Source organism: Elephantulus edwardii, unplaced genomic scaffold (assembly GCF_000299155.1).
Source record: "Elephantulus edwardii isolate Elephantulus edwardi_28Jun2011 unplaced genomic scaffold, EleEdw1.0 scaffold00094, whole genome shotgun sequence".
Taxonomy (NCBI): domain Eukaryota; kingdom Metazoa; phylum Chordata; class Mammalia; order Macroscelidea; family Macroscelididae; genus Elephantulus; species Elephantulus edwardii.
Window position 1 is genome coordinate 9,217,616 of NW_006399844.1, and position 22,407 is coordinate 9,240,022.

At 39.6% G+C, this 22,407-nt stretch overlaps 1 protein-coding gene across 1 annotated transcript in view; it reads left to right on the forward strand.

The window, feature by feature from the left end:
- Window positions 1-22,407, forward strand: part of EFCAB5 (EF-hand calcium binding domain 5) — a 114,698-nt gene that overhangs the window by 68,283 nt on the left and 24,008 nt on the right. Inside the window, exons 11-15 of the mRNA XM_006891079.1 lie at window positions 1,292-1,448; window positions 14,605-14,894; window positions 17,615-17,784; window positions 18,602-18,830; window positions 20,499-20,648. Coding sequence (XP_006891141.1) covers window positions 1,292-1,448; window positions 14,605-14,894; window positions 17,615-17,784; window positions 18,602-18,830; window positions 20,499-20,648 — 996 coding nt within the window. The remainder of the gene's footprint in view (window positions 1-1,291; window positions 1,449-14,604; window positions 14,895-17,614; window positions 17,785-18,601; window positions 18,831-20,498; window positions 20,649-22,407) is intronic.

Below are 22,407 nucleotides of genomic sequence, written 5' to 3' on the forward strand. Positions count from 1 at the left end.
AACTTCAGGCCTTTTGTTGGTAGGGTCACTATGAGTCGTGCTCGACTTGATGGAACTAAAGACCAATATATACTATATATAATATATATTTTATATATCACATTATATAGGGAACAGTGGCGGCCTAATGGCAAGAAGCTGCACTGTAATCACGAATGCATATGGTTCTAATCTACCACCTTCTCTGCAGGAGAAGGATGGGCAATCTCCCCCTTGTGTAATTAAATGTCTCTGAAGACTCACTGGAAGACCAGTTATGAGTCGGTTCTGACTCAAGAGTACACAGCAACAGCACATTACATGTAAAAGAGAAACAGAGAGTGCTTTGGTGGCCTACTGAATAGGAATTGTGCCACTAACCCAAAGGCAAGTGGTTCAAATCCTCCGGCTGCTCTGAGGGAGAAAACTGGGCAATCTCCTCCCATGTGACTTACAGCCTCTGGAGGGTCAGCTATGAGTCAATTCTAACTCTACTACAATGAATTTGTTCAAATATATTTAGCACAGTCATTGTTCATTGCTTAGGACAGCCATTCATCTCCCGTCACTACAAAACATCCGCCACTAAGAAGCCAGGCAGAGCATGTAGTGTATTTGTCACATTCCTGAATGATCAAGAAGTACAGTGAAAAGGAATTAAAGATTCTCAAGGCAATAAAAGTCTTTTCCTAAGTCAGTGTCATTTAGTCCAATAAAGAGAATGCTTATTATTTGGTTGTGAAGTGAAATAGAAAAATGGCATTCTGGAAGTTAAAATTGTTGTTGTGTGCCGTCAAGTTGTCTGCAACCCACAGCGACCCTATGTACAGCAGTTCTGAACCTTGCCCTGTCCTGAGCCAGTCTCACTAATTCTGACACACCAACCCCTATTGCCCCAGACACTGTATCAATCCATCTCATCTGGGGTCAGCCTTCCTCTTCTGTGCTGTCCCTCCACATTTCCAAGCATGATGTCTTTCTCCAAGGACTAGTCTCTCCTGGCCATGTGCCCAAAATATGTGAGACAGAGCTTCAAAATCCTAGCCTCCAAGGAGAAAGTTAGTTTCACCCTCTCCAAGACAGACCAATTTGTTTTCTTGGCAGTCCATGGTGTGTTCAAGACTCTTCTCCAGCACCACAATTCAAAGGCATTTTTCTATTAATGTTATCATGGCCTTAGTAAAGTAAAGCTGGTTTTATTAAAGAGACTGAACTTCATGTGTTGTGTATGTGTGTGTGTGTAGATATCAGATGCCTGCTACCATAGAGAAAATTATGTCTTCTGTGCTTTGTTATCCTGTTTGTTTCCTAGGTTAAACAAAATACTTTACGAGTTCGATGGGGCCTTCTCTTAGAAGCCCTCTTCCAGAAGTGGGACAGTGATGCCTCAGGCTTCCTGGATCTGAATACAATTGATGAACTCTTGTTTACGTACAAGGGAGGAATGGAAAAGGAATCTATGAAAAAAGGTAAAATAGGAGACTCTTGTTATTTACACTGTGCTAACACTCTCATTTTAACTGTCCCAAGGACTTCTATCAGGAACACACAAAGCAGAGTTAAAACACTGGTTGTTAGGGGAGCTCTGGTGGCCTAGTGGCAAGAAGCTGCAACTACAATCCCAGAGGTGCACGGTTCAAATCCACCAGATGCTCTGCCGGGGAAGGAGGAACAATCTCCTCCTGTACCAGTCAGATCTGATTTGACGGTACATGCACACAAAAATAATAAAATAAAATAAAAACAAACAAAAAAAACCCACACTGGTTGTTGTGCTATGGATGCACACAGAAGGATCCATCTCTGCTTAGGTGACAGCTGAATGTAATAAAGGATTTTCAAGGGTCCAAATAACAAACCCTTTGTCTGGCCTATTTGAATTCTCTTTTCCTAAAATAAAAAATATGCTTTGTTGGTTTTGTTGTTGTTGTTATTAGCATATCATAAAAAAGCATCTTTAATGCTTATAAGCTTTAAAAAAAGTTTAGAAAGAGAATCCTGGATGAATGTTTTCTCTGAGATTTGCAAAGCAAAATTTCTCCTTGATTGTTCACCTTCATGATAACATGAAGATATTTCTCTAATGTGGCTGAAATACTTCCTATTAAGTTAACAAATAGAGGAAATTACAAAAAGAACTATGATTAATAGTAATAATTTCCAAATTCCTTTTTCTCCCCATATAAATGACCAATGATAGTTGGTTCATTTACACTTGGATGTAATGATAATCAGTTCATTCATGCTTGAGTCTTTAAAGTTAGTGAAACTGTGCTTCAAGACAAACAGTAGTCCAGTTTAGCAGCTAAAAAAACCCATTTGTGTCTCTGCGATTTTACCATTGACACTTGGTCATCCATGAGATAGATTTCAAAGTTGTCATTGTACCTTCAACAGAAAATGAGTGGTGCTACTCCATCTTGTTACCAGACTTTTCCCTCAACTATGGACGTCCCAGGATAGGCAAGGTTCTGGTCTGTTGCTACAGGTCACATCTAACAACAACAACAATGGATGTTCAGCATCTGAGAAAAAACCAATCACTATGCTAGTATTTCCCCCTCTAGGTTACATATCATATCCCCGTGGAGTGTTTTTAAATATACAGGAGTTTTATTTTTTAGGGTTTTTTTAGAAGGGCAACCCAAAAGTATTTAGAGGTGGGATGTTAAAGATGCCAAATATCTTGCAGTACACAAGGATCTTGTGCAATAGGGAATCAATAAAGCCAAAATGCCAAAACTGCACTACTGAGAAAACACTGGACATATAAATTTTGATCTGATACTTCTTTAAATGATAGGATAATCTATGAACTAAATAAAATAAATTTAATAGAAGGTTACAAGTTCTGTGATAACTTGTCCAGGATCAATTAAGAAGAAGGAATTATGAGACTTTTGTACCAGTTCTCTGTTTATTAAATAAACACCTAAAGACAACATCATCTCATATTTTCCACAACTTCCTTTAACTCCCTATTTAACTTCCTATATTTGCCTATTCTCACATACTAGGCGGTAGCAAGGGACAGGAGAAAAATCAAAGCTAAATACTATTAGCAATTGCTAACACACAAATCTGTTTCTGGGAATGACCAGATTAAAGAACGTACCGTTTCCCGGTCCTCTTCTTTCCTTCCACTCAGAGAACAAGCTGATCCAAACTGATGCACACAAATATCTATTTATTCAGTAGGAAAGACAATAATCGCAAGAAATCCTAAATACACAGACATAATCATGTTTATTTCAAAACCACTACCTCTTCAAGGCTAGAGTCACACTTGGGTATTGGTTGTTGCCTTGGTGTGCTAGAGCTTTCGAAGAGTAACTGCTGACCTTATTCATTGGCTGTGGGTTTTGAGGCACAGTCACCAGGTTAGCAACATGAATCAGATTGACTTTTAAGATTGTTAGCCATCCAGGTGATTTTCGAAAGGTTGGTATGAGCCATTACCACCTAAACAGGATTCAGAGCTTCTGCCCAACTGTCAACCTTGACAAGTTATGGACCCTGGTCAGTGAGTAGACAAGGGTAAATGCTGCAAAAAAAACGAGACTGGAGCTGCTCACATAATTGATGTGGTTCTATAAGGTTATTACAAAATTCTGGGGAATGAAAATCTCCCAAAGTAACCAGTCATTGTGAAGGCCAAATTCTTCAGCAGAAGAGCTGAGCAGAAGATTAAGGGTGTTGCGGCGGCTGGGGGAGCACTGTATCCTGGTGGCTTGAGGCTGCATTAATTACATGGAAGTTGGTTAGTTAAATGTTTTTTCATTAAAACTCCTCTTTATCCACAAAATCTTCCTAAACTGTTCCTCAAGGCTTCTCCCAAAGTAGGTTTATTACATACAACACTAGTCTTATTATCTTCAAACAGCAGGCACTGATAAAGGCATTTGTGCAGGCCAGTCTTTGCATAGACTTCGCTTCATTTAGCTAGTTTGTCTTCTTATTTTGAGGAGAAGTATGTAATTTCTCCCTTGAAACTCCTTCTTTCAGCCAGTAATGAAAAGGCTCTTATTTGTCTTGTAACAGTAATTCAGCATAATATTAAGATACTGATGTCCACATCATTTTTTTTCTCACCAAACTTAAAATTAATCCAGACTCTTCATGTGGCCAAGAAGGACCGGTCCTTGGAGAAGGACATCATGCTTGAAAAGGTCAAGGGACAACACAGGAGGGGAAGACCCCAGATGAAATGGATTGACACAGTATCTAGGGTAATGGGGGTAGTAGGTATGTTAGAGACAGTGAGACTGGCTCAGGATAGGGCAGGATTCAGAGCTATTGTGCATTGGGTCACTATGAGTTACTGGTGACTTGACGGCACATAACAACAATCCTATAATTCTCATTCCTACCTGTTGTTTCATAGGGTCGCTATGAGTCGCCTGCGACTCGACGGCACTTAACAACAACAACAACAACCTGTTGGTTCTTAGTTTTACCCCTTACTATAGACATCTTAACCCTCCAACAAGGAGGAGCTCTGAGGTCGTGATCCATAGTGAGTTGTGCTGGTAACCCCAAAGCCAACCATCTCCACTGGTTCAAATCCACCAGTGATTCCACAGCAGAAAGATAAGCAGTCTTGGAAACTTGCTGAAGGTCACTGTGTGTAGGAACCAACTCAACAGCAATGAGATTGAGTTTGGAGTTGAGTTTGGAGTATTAGTCCTTCAAAAAAATTTTGTATTATCAAACAACATTATTGTTATCATACTCCAGTAAAAATTGAATAATGATAATTAAAAACAGTTGTGGCAGTACCTCAAAAGGGGACCAGTATAAAGTTGAGCAAATTCGGAAGAGGATTTCATTATTGATGTCAGATCAGTCTTGGCTGAAAGTAGAGAACACCAGAAAACTGTTTACCTCTATTTTACTGGGTGTGCAAAAGTGTATGTATGGATCATAACAATGAATGGGTAGCATTGCAAAAAGTAGAATTTAAAAACACTTTAATCGTGCTCATGCAGAGTCTGTATATAGATTAAAAATTCATCATTCAAACAGAACAACAGGACACTTCATGGTTTAAAATCCGGAAAACTGTGTGCCATAGTTATATCCTTCCACCGTACTTTTTCAGTCTGTGTGTTGAGCAAGTAATCTGAGAAGCTGGACTACATGAAGGAAGCATAGCTTGAGGCCTGGAGGGAGAGCAGCTAACAACCTGTGATATGCAAGTGTCACAGCTTTGCTTACTCAAAGTCAAAAGCTTTTTTGAAGTACTTCCAGATAACAATCAAAGATTATACACAGCCATCAGTATTGCTTATACCTCAACATTAAAGAAACAAAAGTCCTCACAACTGAACTGATAAACAACATCATGAGTAAATGGGAAAAAATACTGAAGTTGTAAAATACTTCCTTTTCCTTAGACCCACAATAAATGCTCAAAGGAGCAGGAGTCATGAATACAAGCAACCTTTGTGCTGGGAATATTTTCTGCTAAGAACCTCTTTAAAGTATTAAAAAGCAAAGATCACTTTGAGGGTAAAGGGGGAAGATTTCATGGGAAAAACAATATATATGAACTTTGTAGCTCAACTAGTATAAAATAAAACAAACAAAAAGAATTGGTTTTGAAGAGGGCTAATTATAAGTAACAAGTTCGATTAAATAAACATGTTTTTATAAACAAAAAAAAAAAAAAAGCACACCTGAACCAAGCCATAGCATTTTAAATTGCCTCATATCCATGGGAAAGCAGGACAATGAATATGGAAGACCAAATAAGAATAGATTATTTTGAATGATGGTTCTGGGAAAGAATGTTAAATTTATCTTTGGCTGTTAGAGGAATGAACATTCTGTTTTGGAAGAAGTTAGAAAATTCCTTACAAGTGAGCATGATGAAACCATCTCATGTACTTTGAACACAAGGACGTCATGCTCAATAAAGTAGAGAAAGAGGAATATTCCCAACAAAATGACTGCAAACAATGAATTTGAGCAGAGTCGTGATTGTGAGGAGGGCACAGGAACAGGAAGTGTTACATTCTATTGTCCACAGGGTGGGAGGCTCTGAGTTGGAACTGACTTAACTGTGCCTAACAACAGCAACAAGCTCTGAGTGGATAGTGGAGGTAGATAAATACTAGCAGCAGAGAACAGAGATACTTTTTAACTGCAGTGTCTGAAAATTCTAATAGGCGAGACAATGGGGATGTGCAACAACATCATTGGTTTCTTACACTAATTTGATTACAGTCAGCAAGAAGTGGTAGTATAACCAGAAGTTCACTTGAGCATGAAACATAAATTATTGTAGCTCAGTTTTAAGATATTTTCTTATATTAAAAATTTCTTGAGAATCCATTAATTGACAGCATGTCACTGTGATTGTTCAGTGGCCTGACATTCATGTTCCTGTTCAGTCATAACATAATACCCGTTGCTTTAGCATGTGTGAGCTTGTTATTCCTAATGGCATGCTGGTCAACTGCATTTCCTTGACATTTTAACTCACCCTTCATTGAAGGAGCGATTTGGTTGTTGTCGAAAAACTTCTGTTGAAGTCTTGTGGTAAGCTCAGAAAAGTGTCAGTGTCAAAATATGCAGAATGGTGACAGTGCTGTGGATAAAAATGCTACAGACAATGGGAGACTCTTCTAATAACACTTAAAACAAATATTTTAATAACATTTTTAGTAATAAGAGGCTATTTCAATGACTCTTTTAATGACTACTCTATCACCAATGTGTCTTTGCTTCTGTAACTCACTCCCAAACTTCTTCCTAGACCTTCATCTACAGTGGAAATAACCAGCACACAGGTGCCCCACCTCTCGTTTCTGGTTTGCCATTTGTCCATCCTTTCCTTTTTATAACTTCATTATGGTAAGAACCATAGGCAGAGTAACCCAGAGTACAATATATTGTAGGGTTCTTTGTTGAAGACTTTCACTCTGCATAGTTAAATTCCTTCTGTGTCCTCAGCTACCCTTCCTCTTAAAAGGAAAAGAATCCAAACAACGCTACAATTTTGCCTAGTTGTTCTTATTTTATCTCTCTGCTTTCATTTACAAGGTCTGAGTCACCTCGCATGTCTGACTGAATTGCAAGTTTCTCCTGAATTTACGAGTTTAACTCCTTATTCTCCATGATTACTTTTTTCCTATGTTATAAATTTCTCTTTTAGTCAATACCTCCCTTTTAAATCTCCGTCTCCAGATTAATTTTATTAGATTCCAATAAAATAACTTTGCTCTTCATTGAATTTAAGGATTTGTCTGACAGTTTTAGCATATTGGGTCTCTGGTCCTTAAAATGTTTAAAGCAGAAGAGAAAGAATTGTCAGAGTTACTGCAACCCTTTCAAAATTCTTTATATTGGTTGATTTTCACATGTATCCAATTCTATCAATTGTTGTATTCTTCATTAGCTGTGCCATCTACAAGATTAATGTTATTCTACAATGCTTTTCTCTTAAAGTTCTAAAGAGCAAGGATGGCATTTGGAGGATTAAGATGTGTTCGACCCAAACCATGGAATTTTCAGTCACCTCATGTGTGTATGTACATAGCACATACATATACATACTTTGGACATGTTGTAAGGAGAGACAGGTCTTTAGAGAGTGACATCATGCTGGGTAGAGTAGAGGGACAGCGCAGGTAGGGAAGACCCTCTATGAGGTGGATTGATTTAGTGACTGGGGTAATCGGAATGGGAGTGTCAGAGGCAATGCGATTGGCACAGGATAGAGCAGGGTTTAGGGCTGTTGTACATAGGGTCGCTATGAGTCGCAAACGACTCGGCGGCACATAACAACAACAACATATGTGTATACAGATGACATAACCTTGCTTGCAGAAAATAAAGAACAATTGAAGCACCTACTTAAGAAGATCATAGATTGCAGCCTTCAGTATGGATTATATCTCAATATCAAGAAAACAAAAAAATTGTTACTGCACCAAAAGGAAACATCATGGTAGATGAAGAAAAGATTGAAGTTGTCAATCACTTCCTTTTTCTTGGATCCATAGTCCATATCCATGTTAACAGCAGCAAAGAAATTAAGAAACATGCTATATGAAGCAAATCTGCTGTCAATGAATTCTTCAAAGTGCTCAGGAGCAAGGGTGTCAGTTTAAAGATAAAGGTGCAAATTAAAACAACAATGAGGTATCTCACTCCAGCAACAATAGGGAAGTTCAACAGGACAGCAAACAACAGATGCTGGTGAGGATGTGGAGAGATTGGAGAACTCTCATTCACCATTAGTGGGAATGTGGAATGGTAAATCTGTGATGGAAGGCAGTCTGGAACTTTCTCAATTAAAAAAAAAAGACTAAGAAGAAAGAAGTCTTTGAGTTTTGATTAAGGATATTTAATATACCTTAATATTTAATGGACAAACAAACCTGTCTTAGAGGAAATGAAAATAGGGTACTTCTTAATCTTACATACGTTGAGCTTTGTTTCAGTCCTTGGAAAAAGACATCTTGCTTAGAAAATTGGAGGGTAAGTGAAGGAAAAGAACGAGATGACCCACCCTCAAATGAGTTGGATCCACACAGTGGCTGCAATGGTGGACTTGAGCATGGTGGAGATTGTAAGGATGGTGCAAGATTTCAATCTGCGGTTCATAGCATTATTTTGAGTCAGAGAGGACTTGATGATAACAACCACCACCGCCACCATATGTGTAGAAAAGCTAGACAAGAAAGAAAGATGGAAGAAGAACTATGCCTTTGAATTGTGAAGTTGGCAAAACATACTGAATACTATTCTGGAAAAAGTGCAACTAAAATGTTCCTTAGAAATGAGGGGAAGGAAGGAAGGCAGGGAGGCAGGGAGGCAGGAAGGAAGGAAGGGGAAAGAAGGAAAGGAAGGGAGGAAGGGAGGAAGAAAGAGAGAAAGAAAGAGAGAGAGAGGGAAGGGAGGAAGGAAGGAAGGAAAGAAGGAAGGAAGGAAGGAAGGAAAGAAATGAGGGCAGTGAGGTTTTGTCTCACACACGTTTGACATACTATTAAGAGGGGACCAATCCCTGGGAAAAAGCATCATGTGTGGTAAAGTAGAGGTTTACTTTGAAATGTGAGGATGGTGCAGGATCAGGCCGTGCTTAGTTTTGTTGTCCATCAGCTAACTTCCTAAGGGGAGCTCTGGTTGCCTCGTGGCAGGAAGCTGCACTGCCATCCCAAACGCAGCGACTCGAATCCACCAGCTGCTCCTCAGGAGAAGAATGGGTAATCTTCTCTGAAAACCTGCTGGAGGGTCGGTTATGGGTCGGTTCTGACTTGATGGTACACAACAACAACAGCAGCAACAACAAAGTCCCTGGGAGTTAACGTCAACTCAAAGAAACAACAGCAGCATTGCTTACCTTAGATTACATCTAAAGAGCATTTATTTAATGAAATTCCGAAAGGCATAATGAGATACTTTCTACTTACAGGAGAGGCAAATATCATAACGCATGTTCCACAGAAAGAAGAACACTAGACAATGGTCAACAAAAGTGGGTTCTAATAGTAGGTCTACCTCACAAAATGGTCACATGACCTTGGGCTACTTACACAGACTCAGGTGTCCTGTTTGTAAAGGTGAAGGAGGTTGTTTTTGTTGTTGTTAGGTGTCATCAAGTTGAGTACGACTCATAGCGACCCTATGAACAAAAGATCTGAACCTAGTCCTGTCCTGCGCCATCCTCACATTTCCTGACACACAAGAGCCCATTGCAGCAGTTAGTCAATCCACTTTGCTGAGGGTCTTCTCCTTCACTGACCCTCTACCCTTCCCAACATCACGTCTTTCTCCAAGGAGTAACACCTCCTAGCGATATGTCCAAAGTATGTGAAATGAAGCCTCATCATTCTTTTTTTTTTGCCATTTACATTTTTTTTTGAAGCCTCATCATTCTTGCCTCCAAAGAGCGCTCCAGCTGCATTGTCTCCAAAACATGTCTATTTGTTTTCTTTGAAAACCCTGTGAACACTAAAGTGAAGGAGGTAGGAATGATGAACTCTGGGATTTTAAAGAACTTGACGATTATGTTACAAAGAAGTTCCAATGTATGTGATTAAGATCTAGCAGCAGGGATAAGCAGAAAGCTTAAAAATAGAAAGGGTTAAGTTGAACAAATATGAATGAGGGTAGCAATGATGAGGCAAAATCTGCTGCCAGAGGAAAATGTCTGCAAGCAGGAAGAACAAATGATTCTCTCCAAGGGCAGGCTTATACAAAATGATCCTCTGAACACATACTGGTAGCCACCTGGCCTGAAGAGATGACTGCTGAGCTGATGGCAGTGCAGAATAAGGAAAGCAGATTAGGCTCTTTCAAAGGGGAAAAAGTATCTAAATCCAACTGTTAGATAACAGCTGATCAGCAAATCTGCAAACAGCTCTGTACTGGGGGGGGGGGAGTATTTATACTATTTTTGCTCTATCCTTTTTATCATCTCTTTCTATATCCAAGAGTAAAGAAGCAGAGATTAAATACCATGAAGTCACATGTTTACAAACTTATATAACATTTACTGATAGACTGAAAATAGCAGTTTTCTGTATGAAGGAGAAATTTAGACCTCCTCCTCCTCCTCCTGCTTTTTATTTCTAATACAACCCAATTTTTATCAGAAATACCACAAATAAGAAGCTATAGAACATGTGACCTACTTTACAATGTAAAATGTAATGAAGCAGATCTCTCTTCCTCCACAACTTTCTATAGAATAGCTATTAACTTGTTAACTAAACTCTATTTTTTTTTTAAATAAGTGGCAAGGTTTGGTTGGCATTTCTATTAAAGAAGGCAAGAGCTCTGGCAGGTTATTGATAATGAGTTGCGCTGCCAAGCCAAAATCATGCATTTCGCATACTCCAGCTGTTCCATGGGCAAGAGGTGGACAGGCAATTTTGAGCCTCTGAAAACACCCTGGAGAATCAGTTATGAGTCAGTTCTGACTCGATGGAGCACAACAACATTTGAGTAGGACATCTAACTCTCCTAAAAGAATAACGTTTTGTTAATGCGTTAGATGATGAAATTCTGGAAATCTTGAACTACAAGGGACACATTTAAAAAAGTTTCTGTGGAAAACTACAAAATGCTTTTTAAAAGAAATGAAAAGTGGACAGATAGCTAATGTGAAATGACCACTGTTGTTTCATTCTGCAATGCAGAATCTCCAAGGAATTCCTATCTCCTTTGATTTTCATGGCAGTCTTTATTAAGTGATCTTTTTTAGTATAATGGGCTAGGGGGGCTTTGGTAGTATAGCCTTAATTTCTGTTCGTTTGTTTCCTCATGATTAAATTCAGGTTATGCATCTTTGATAGATAGTAAAATAGAAGTGATGCCGTTTTCTCATTGAACCTATCAGAAGTTCCATGGGGTTGTTAACTTTGACTACCTGGTTAAGGTATCTGTCAGGTCCTTCCACTTTAAAGTTACTCTATCCCCTCTTGTTATCAATAGGTATTTTGAGGGATATACTTTGAAACCAAAAACACTCAAAAGTTGGAAAAGTTGAATGAATAAGGACTGAAGAGGAATTAATGCCTTTGAATCTTGGTGGTGTTGAAGAATCTTGACTATACCATGAACCACCAGAAGAGTGAACAGTTCTTTTTTTGGAAGAGGTGCATCTTGACTGTTCTTTGAAGCAGTGATTGTGAAACTTTGTCTCCTGTACATTGGACATGTGATCAAGAAGGTCTAGACCTTCGCAAGAGGCATCATGCTTGGAAGGTGGAGGGCTAGAGGAGAGGGAGACAATCAACAAAATGGATAGATGCTGTGACTGGAACAATGGGCTTAAGTACAGCCAAGATTGTGAGGTTGGTAGGAGATCTGAGAGGGTTTCTATTGGTTGTACATATGGTGGCTATGAGTTAGAGTCAACTCAATTGACACCCACCAGCCTTTGAAGCCATAGGAATGTTTGCTTCCATGTGAAACTTTTTTTTAAAATAGTTGTGGGTGGATTTGGTTTTTGGGTTTTTTTTTCCTTGTGTACCAACGAATTGGATGCGACTGGTACAGGGGAAGATTGCCCCTCCTTCTCCAGCTGAGCATCTGGTGGATTAGAACTGCACAATTTAGGGATTACAGTGCAGCTTCTTTGCCACAAGGCCACCAGAGCGCCCCCCCCCATGTAAAACTTTTCATTTCTTTGTTATCAGTATGGACTCAGTTTCCTATTTTATTCAATGACCTGTAGTTATTATCATCATCATTGTTTCTGCTCAAATTGTCCCAAATTTGGCCACCGAGAGTTTATTCCAGAGGAGTCCTAAGTTTTCCACACTGCCCACCTGCACATTTTATCTTCAGGAAGTATGATATGCACAAGAGGGGAAATGGTCACAAGGAGTTCTTAGCAGAGAACTTCGTATAGTTTGGCAATGCAATCCAATCTGTGTCATGTAAGAAAAGGATTTCTTGGGATTCCTGACTGCAGATCATATGTAACCCTTTCTTATTAAAATAACTGAAAATTCTGTGTACCTCAATGTAATTATGTTACTTACTTGTTGGCTAAAAGTTTGAAATTTCCTCATTATCCCTTCAAGATCCCAGCCCCAAGTTCAGGAATCCTCCAGGCTCCCTTACTTCTGAGCTGCTGGCTCCCACTAACCTTTGGGCTTGATAAGATTCTAGAAAGACTCACAGAACACAGGACTCATAGAAAGTGGCATAATTATTGTGACACTTTTATTATATAGGAAAATAGATACAGATGAAGAGATGCATAAGTCGAGGTCTGGGCGTGACCCCAAAAGGATGCATAACCCACCTTCACTCCTATCCCCAAAAGGATCAGTGTCTTTCACCAACAAAGAGGTCCCTTGAGCTGTTATTGAAGATTTTTGCCATATAATCATAAGGTGATGTCATCAAGTGGATTTTTCTGGCCTGGCCAGCTAGTTCACCGACATAACCTGTTAAATCTGTTCTAAAGAACCTAAGTTAGCAAAGACACTTCAATTACTGAGGAAATTCCAAAAGTTTAGAACTCTCTCTCTCTCAGGAACCAAAGACAAAGACTAAATTACTTTGTTGTTGTTGTTGTTGTTGTTAAATGCTGTCGAGTCGCAGGCGACTCATAGTGACCCTATGAAGGAGAGTCCTCAATGCTTGGGGTCTTTCATCCTCGCTCCAGGTTCATAGGGTTTCCGGAGGCAAGCTATTACAGAAATGGATGCCACTGCTGCTTCCAAGCTTGTTTTAATCAGGGAGCTCCACCAAACACTGTCCGCATTGGGTAACCAACCATTAACGCATCTGACACATCAGTGTCACAGTGTTCAACCTCACAGCAACCACAAGTTACCGCTGTATGGCAAGTGGACACACCAGGGCTTTAAATCTTTACTTCACAGTGCTTTAATTTCATTTTACATATATTGAGTATTATGCTTCAGAGAGATGGAAAATAACTAAGGATGACAGAAGAAAAATCAATGCCTTTGAATTGTGGTGCTGGAGAAGAGTCTTGAATGTAACATGAACTGCCAAGAAAACAAATCAGTCTGTCTTGGAGAGAGTGAAACCAAGTTTCTCCTTGGAGGTTTGGATTTTGAAGCTCTACCTCACATATTTTGGACATGCGGCCAGGAGGGACCCGTCTTTGGAGAAGGACATCATGTTCAGAAGGGTGGAGGGATGGAGCAGGAGAGGAAGACCTCAGATGAGATGGATTGATATAGTGAAAGGGGCAATGGGGTTAAGTGTGTCAGAATTAGTGAGCCTGGCTCAGGACAGAGCAGGATTTAGAGCTGCTGTACATAGGGTTGTTATGGGTCGCAGATGTCTCAATGGCACATAACAACAACAACAATCCAATTTTAAGGTGCTTAAAGCTGGTTTGAGGTGATGGAATCAGAATGGGGTCAGAATTGGAGAGGAAGGCCACAAGATTCACTGCTAAAGAATAACAAGATATAGTGACATAATGGATATGGAAAGCAAAAACAGTATTTAAGAGATAAAGTTGACCTTGGAATTTCACATGGGTCAGTTATTGTTGTTATCGTGTGCCATCAAGTTGCAGATAGCAATGTAACCCTGTGAACAACAGATCTGAACCCTGTCCCGTCCTGCTCCATCCTTATCATCCCCGAACACATGAGCCCATGGTCACAGCCACTGTACTGAATCCATCTCACTGAGGATCTCCCTCGCTTTCGCCCAGCATGATGTGCTTTTGTAAAAAAATTTTATGTGTGTGTGTGTGTGTGTGTGTGTGTGTGTACCGTCAAATCAGATCTGACTGGTACAGGAGAGATCCTTCTCCAGCAGAGAATCTGGTGGCTTTGAACCATACACCTCTGGGATTGCAGTACACCTTGCCACTAGGCCACCAGAGCTCGCCACATGATATGCTTTTACAAGGGATAGCCTCTCCTAACAACATACCAATGTGTGTGAGATGAAGCTTCGCCATCCTTGCCTCCAAGGAGGAGTCATCTTGAGTTCAGCATGGGGCATCACTGTCAAATGTTCCTTTGGGATCAAAGATGCTTTGGTATCATACCTGTTTTTCCACAGGAGCAGTTGTCAGGAGCTGCTGTTCACTGCAAAGGAAGAATAATAGTAGCTCCATATATAAATGAACTTTTTCTTAGTTCTTGGTTTTGTGTTTATGTCTTTTAGCTAAACTACACATCCAATTTCCAAAGCCACAGCCTGGTCATGAAGTGAAATTATCTTCAAAACAGTTTCAGAAATATATAGAATTGATTGTATCTGAACTGAGAGGCGATGAAGACGAGGTTCTGGAAAGTGTTGTGGAGTTCCTGATGAACTCGCTGGAGCAGAGCCATGTTGAGAATCTGAGAAACTCTGTCAGGCGAAAGTGGCTGCAGCAAATCCAACGTGCTGCAGAGACCAGTGGGGTGTCTGTGGAGCCCGTCTACACAGAAACCTTCAAGGCCCTCAATCAGGTAGGATTTCTAAAATGCTCTCTGAAAGGAAATTTTTCCTCAAAGCACATAATATTTTCAGTACTTGAAGAGGTGCAGTCAAATTGGTTCCAACTTAACAAAACATTGCCCCATCTCGCTCCATGTTCATAACGTCTTCTGTGCTTCAGCCGATTGCAGTAGCTACTATCCTGATCCATCTCACTGAGGGTCTTCCCCTGTTCCTCTGATCCTCTACCCACCCTGATGTTCTTTAGGCTCTTCTGATTACATGCCCTAAGTATGTGAGACACAGTGCAGTGAGACTTAAAAAGATATAATGCATCTATTTTTTTTCCCTTTAGAATTGCTAAATATTCCCTTCATTCCAATATATTACAATTTTGGTTCTGAAAACCCAAGAAAGAGGAGAGGGAGAGAAAAAAAATAGAACTATGTTTTAGGACTTCTAATTTCATCTGTGCTCAAAGTCAAATTACATCTCAACATCAAGAAAACAAAAGTCCTCACCACCAGGCCAGTAGGCGACATCATGATAGATGGAGACAAGACTGAAGTGGTTCAGTGATTTCATCTTGTTAGGCTCCACAGTCAATGCCCTTGACTACAGCAGTCAAGAAATAAAAAATGCATTACATTGAGGGAGTCTGCAGTCAGGAACCTCTTCAAGGTACTGAAGAGCAGCGATGTCAGTCTGAGGACTAAGGTGCACCTGATTTAAGCCATGGTCATTTTAGTTGCTTCTTATGCATCTGAAAGCTGGACATTGACTAAGGATGACAGAAGAAAAATCAATACCTTTGAGTTGTGGTTTTAGAGAAGAATACTGAATTTTATCCCATAGAGTGCTAAAAGAACAAATATGTCTAAGAGAGGGCATAGACAGGGTATTCCTTAGAGGAAAGGATAAGGAAACACCGTCTCACATACTTTGGGCATGTTGCTAGGAGAGGCCAGTGTCTGGAGAGGGACATCATGCTTGGAAGTGTGGGGGATAAGTCGAAGAGAGGAAGACTCTCAACAAGATAGATTGACACAATGACTGGAGCAATAGGCTAAGGATAGCAGGGATGGTGAGAATGGTGCAAGATAGACAAGGGTTCCGGTCTGCTGTTCTAATTCATGGTCATCTCAACGGCACCTAACAACAAGAGTTAAATAAAACCTGGATACAGACTTTACTAGAAGAAAACATTTCTTTTTCTTTTTTTTTTTAAGAAAACATTTCTAAAGAGATGTAGAAGCAGTTAAAACTCTATTCATCTTGCCTGGTATTTGCAGAGTCAGAAAAATAACTGTTTACATCTAAAGCCATTTCAAAGTAGAATCCAACATCACACCGTATTTCATAATGTTGCATAGAAGGAAACCGAGACTATCATTGAATCTTGTCACATGAAGTACATGGCTTTGTTTGACCAACTCCCACAGTCTTGTTACTCCCTCAGAGACACCCAGGTTACTGCGCCTTTCAGCCAAAATTAGAATGACTGTATTCTATACATAAAATAGATTCCAGTGATTCAGTGAGTCTGTGTCATTTTTTCAGCTTAATAATCTAACTTGCTTGTTGAATCATCTCTCAAACGAATACATTTCTGATGTGTTTAGGAATGGCGTGTCCAGAAAAAGAAGTGTTGATCCAACTTGATTCAGAAATCTTAATATATTTTGTTTAAAACTCCATAAGCCTTTTATATGGAACAAGAAGAGTAAAGGCAGAATATATAAGACATGAAAACTTGAAAAGCAAACCTAAAAAACATCTAAAAACAGGAGACAAATATCAAGGAAAGGGTCTCTTATATCCCCAATTTATGGACATACTCAGTATGTGCATTAACATTATAATATCTCTGGTGGCCTAGTGGCAAGAAGTTGCCCTGCAAAAACCAGAGGTGCACAGTTCAAATCCACCAGCTGCTCCACGGAAGAAGGATGGGCAGTTTCCTCCTGTGCAATTAACTGCCTCTGAAAACCTGCTGGTTCCAACTTGACAATACACAGCAACAACAGCAACACAACGATATTTTGGTTGCAGAGAATTTCCAGTTATTTAAGAAGTAGTTCCATAAAGTCTGCAATCTGGAAATCTCAAGAAACTTTATCCTGATATTAAATAGATTAGATTTCATAGCTTCTTAAAATAATCTTTTTGCATATTCACATTCAAATATATGGTGAAGAAAAATACCTTCTTGCCCAAGCTCACTAAAAGAAATACTTTTAAAGGCAGTTCAGATATTGATTCAAATGATGTAAATTTTAAAATTTAAGTCACTAGAATTAGATGGATTTTATATTTGTTATTCTTAGGTGCCATGGAGTTGGCTCCAACTTGTTGCAACCATGTATACAGCACAACAAAACCCTAATCGGTCCTGCGCCATCCTTAATTCTTTGCCATGCTTACACCTGTTGTTAAAGTCACTAAGTCAATCCATTTCATTGAAGGTCTTCTTCTTTTTCACTGACCCCCTACTTTCCCAAGCATAATGATAATTTCCCCAAAACCTGTCTAATAAGCATGGAGCAAATCCATTTCATTCAGAATGTGTGAGGACATTCGTGACATCAGCCTTTTACTTAACTGTCCATGAATGATAACATTGGTGTCATTGATTCAGGAAAATGAAGTTACTAGAACCAGATGAACAAAATGGTTAGTGGAAGAGAGACATTATCAAGGGCGGAGTTCTTTGGCTAATAGCAAATACATGATCAGAAACATTTTGCCATAGGATGCTGAAGCCCATGGGAATAAGAGGATCAGTGCTCACATTTCTCTCTTAGAAGAAAATGAACTACTGCCGGACAGAGGGAAAGTTCTGTTGAGGAACGTGGCTTGTACCATAGACGATGCACCCTGTGTGCTAAACAGAGTGCTCTACAGGGACATGAAAGGAGTTAGGTAAGAGCTTTCTTAGAAAGCCAGTTTGCTCCCCACTAAGTAATAATTGCCTTTCTGAAGTAAACTAACATTGAAATCATAAATTATCTGCTCAAGAGATAATGGCTCGAGCCACCAGTGTTTCTTAGAGTAGGAGGCCTCTACAATTCCAGATTATTTACTTTGATTATTTCTAGAGTTTTTTTCTTAGGTAATGGTTTTGCCATTTAGGGACTCTGTTTCAAATATCTGTTCAATTATGTCTGCCTACTATGTAAACAAGGCAGGTCTGGTGGCTTCTTGTTGTTGTTGTTGTTGAGTGCCTTCAAGTGGAGCAAAATTCATAGCGACCCTATGAACAAAAGGCCTGAAGCCCCTATTACAACTAATCGACATTTATCAAAGTTCATAGTGCTTCCTGAGGCATATGGTTTAGGAAGAGGATATCACTCCAACTTCCAAACTCTGGTGGTTTAGGAGTAAGAAATTGCACTGCCAGCCCAAAGGTATGCTGTTCTAATCTGCCTGCAGCTCCAGATGGACAGCCTCCTCTCAACCAATTTACTGTTTCTGAAAACTCGCTGCAGAGTCAGCTACAGGTTAGTTCTGACTCGACGATACACTACAACACTATGTAAATTATGTCTTCTCTGTTAAGATCTGAGCTTGGTTGCTAAGTCCTTCTCCTGAGTCTCTAAATCGGTAGTTTTATCCGAGATAATTTCTCTAATATGTAATGTTAATAATTGTGAATTAAAGATTGACCTAGTTTTCGGCATAATTTAATCTAAAGCCTCCCATTCTGTATTTCCCCTGTCCTGAAATTCCTGTTCCTCAGCTTCACAGTAGTGGATGAGGGGAAGCCAATCCATGTCCCCCAAGTTCAGCATCATGATAACATCCACTTGTGGAACCATTCCCGCCATAAGCAAAAGTATAATGGGTCATTCCTGGCTCTGCCTCTTCAGGATGCATCTATGAGGATCTTTGGGGTCATAGCTGTTGACACTCTGAGAGATCCTCAGGAAATAAATGTCTTCTTACCTCATGAGATACAATTCTACCAAGTAAGTCATAGAAAAATTTTCCAAGAGCAATACTTAAGAAAGTTTTCCTTCCATACTTTTAAAAAATTTTTAATCTGAAACCAAGTAAGAGGAAATTTATCTATATAGACAGTGCCATCCTACTTGTTCCTATGCCCTGTATGTATGTATGTATATCTTGGGAGAGATCCTCCATTACTCTAAGAGAGGAGGATTCTAAGCCTCAGTTGCATGTTTCTCTAGAAAAATTGTTAACATTGTCCAGTAAGTAAGAGCACTACCAATGTTGTTGTTGTTGCTGTTTTTGTTGTTAAGTGTTGTTGAGTCATAGATGAGTCATAGCAACCCTATAAACAAAAGTCCTCAGCACTTGCATGACTTCATCCTTTCTCCAGGTTCATAGGGTTTCTGGAAGCAAGCTATTACGGAAGTGGATGCCACTCCTGCTTCCAAGCTTGTTTTCATCTGGGAGCTCCACCAAACACTGTCCACCATAAGTAACCATTACCAGCTACTCCACGGGAGAAAGATAGGCAGTTGCCTCCCTTGCAATTTACTGCCTCTGAAAACCTGCTGGAGGGTCAGCTATGAGTTGGTTCTGATTCAATGGTACACAGCAACAACAATATCAGCCATGGGGAAAGTACTTTATGCTGCAGAACAGAAAGTCAGTTAACTGTTAGACAATTAAGATAAAAAAGAATGACGTACTTTTAGAAGGGACATCCTTTTTGGATAGTAGCACCTACAAATATTGTGTGATTTCTACAAATGTGACTAAATATGATATATATCCCCATAGTACCTGATTTCAGTACTATAATTTTTAAGACAAAGAATTAAGGAAAAAAACCTAAATGTTTCTTGGGTACCCAAATTTCAAATTAGTCCACAAAATTATCAAGCCTTTAAAAGTTATGAAATAATTGGGACATTTCTATAGACATTTTAAATTTTTTTAATGAATAAAAATTGTAAAGGCAGAAGATTGAGAGTCATTATGGAGGCAGTGAATTGTGGGTATAGTAGCAAATCATGAACTTTCTGTGAGCTTATCACTTGCTCCCCGTCTCTCAATCAGTCTTTATTTTTTTTATTTTTTCTTCCTAATTCTTGAGGAAAGTGGACATCAATTTTCATGTCAGTATTTTTACCAATAACCAAAAGATGGAAAAAGCCAAATGTCCATCATCACATGAATAGATAAGAAAATGTAATGTATATACAAACAATGGAATATTATTACTTTACCGTAAGAAATTAACTCCTGATAATAATACAACATGGATGGACCTGAAAATGCTATGCTGAATGCCACAAGTCAGTCACAAAAGGACAAGATAGTATATAGTCTTACTAATAAGAAATACCTACAGTAGAAAAATTTGTGGAGACCAGAGGTGAATGGTGATGATCAAGAGTGGAAACAAGGAAGAAAAGGGGAAGTCACTGTGTGGGAACAGCGAGTTTCTATATCTGGGATTTTGCCAGATAATAGTGATGATTGCACGACATGATGGAAGTGATTGGTCACACTGAACTGTACAAACACAAAAAATATTCAGCTGGCATATGTTGTGTTTTTTATATTTTTACAACAAAAGAAAAAGAATTCCATTTATATATATATTCCTAGTTATGCTATTATTTTTTAAGAGAAAAGCAACTTCTTATCATCTCTCTGTGCAGGGTGTTGCCAGTGCCTTTAGCACTGCCTATCACTATGTGCACAGCCGGGAGCACATCCTGCATATTGTCATCTCGGGCATCGGCTGGCTCTATGGCATCGTACCCATGGAGACCATCACTACGTACTTTGTTGAGTCTGACCCACAACAGGTAGACAAGCTAGACAGTATTAGACTTCTCTAGGGTAACCTTTTCTAGATGTTATTGTCTTGCTAATATTTTTAAATCATTTTCAGTTTGCTAGTGTGCTGACTGGGAACATATTTCCTATAACTTCAACTCAAGACCCTTGGTTGTGAACAATATGATCAAACTTTATCAAGCTTTCTTAGGCAAAAAGAGAAACTGACTGACTCGTGTGACCAGAATGAAGAAAGAGTAAGAGTTAAATTTGCTCCCAAGGTCGCTAAATCCTGGTTTATATGTTATCAGGGCTTTCTCACGCTCTTTCTCTCCTCAGTTCTTTTATTCTATATGCACATTGACTTTGTCTTTTCCAGCTAAAAATGGACTTTCTTCAAAGTACATCAAATGTTTAGTGGATTTGTTTTCTATAGATGTCCTAACAAAACACCACATTTTGCTAAAAATAGCAAAAATGAATTCTTTCTTTTTTGGAAGGTGGTTGTGTCAAGTACCTACCATCAAGTCAGAACTGACTCATAGCTCACCTTCCGGTGGGTTTTCAGAGGCATAGGAGGCCGGGGGGAGCTTTTTTGAGCTGAGCAGTTAGTGTATTTGAACTGCATATGTTTTGATTGCTAACACAATTCCTTACCACTAAGCCACCAGAGCTCCCTATTCTTGGAAGATTTTTGTTGTTGTGTGCCTTCAAGTGGAGCAGCTGCCAGATTCAGACCCCGTGCCTTTAGGATTGCAGCATATTTTCTTATCACTAGGCCACCAGAGCTCCCTACACTTAGAAGGTAGAAGCTTTAATTCAAGATGTTGACAAAGCCTTGTTTTCTTTAAAGTGTCTGCGTGACGATGCTTTCTTGTTTCTCAGTTTCAGGTAGCCCAAAGCATTCCTTGATTTCATGACATCATCACGAAGGCCAAAATTATTGTCCACAGTGGTGTTGTTGTTATTATAAGCTTTCATGTCAGAACCACCTCATAGGTGACCCTCAGCAGGTTTTCAGAGGCAGTGAAGTGTATGGATGGAAACTTCTCATCTTTCTCCTAAGAACATGCTGCTGGATCCTAACCTCTTGTCTTGCTTTGGCAGAAATTCATTTTAGAGCAATAACTCTGAGGACAGGCCATAGGGTTCCATGACCATTTGAGTGGTACACTTAATAGAAGCAAAGAAGACCAGGATGAGGACAGGAGAAAAAGGATGACTATTAGCAACTGAAGTTTGGTGGAGTCAAACCTAAACCATCTGTCCAAGGCCCAAGATAGGGGTTTAACTTGGGTCGAAGACACTACAGTTAGGTTTTGGTATTAAAAATGGCTAAGAGTTGATTAAGATTGCTTTCAGGCTGCTGTTTTCTCTTTGGTAGTCCCTCCAGAATCACTCTCTATTCTTATTTTGTCTACTATATGCCTTCTGACTGGAAGAGATTCATATTTGTTCCCATTCCCAAGAAATGTGATCCAACAGAATATGTAAATTAATATCATGTTGTTGTTGTTGTTATGTGCCGTCGAGTCGTTTCTGGCTCATAGCGACCCTATGCACAACAGCCCTAAACCCTGCTCTATCGAGCGCCAACCGCACCGCCTCTGACACACCCATCCCGATTACCGCAGTCACCGAATCAATCCATCTCATAGAGGGTCTTCCCCTCCTGCGCTGTCCCTCTGCCGAGTGCAACTTCGCCGCCAGCAGCCGAAGAAGACTCAGACAAACAGGATTCGTTGCAGAAGCTTTATTGAACAGAAAATGGCCCCGTCTTCTTCCCCA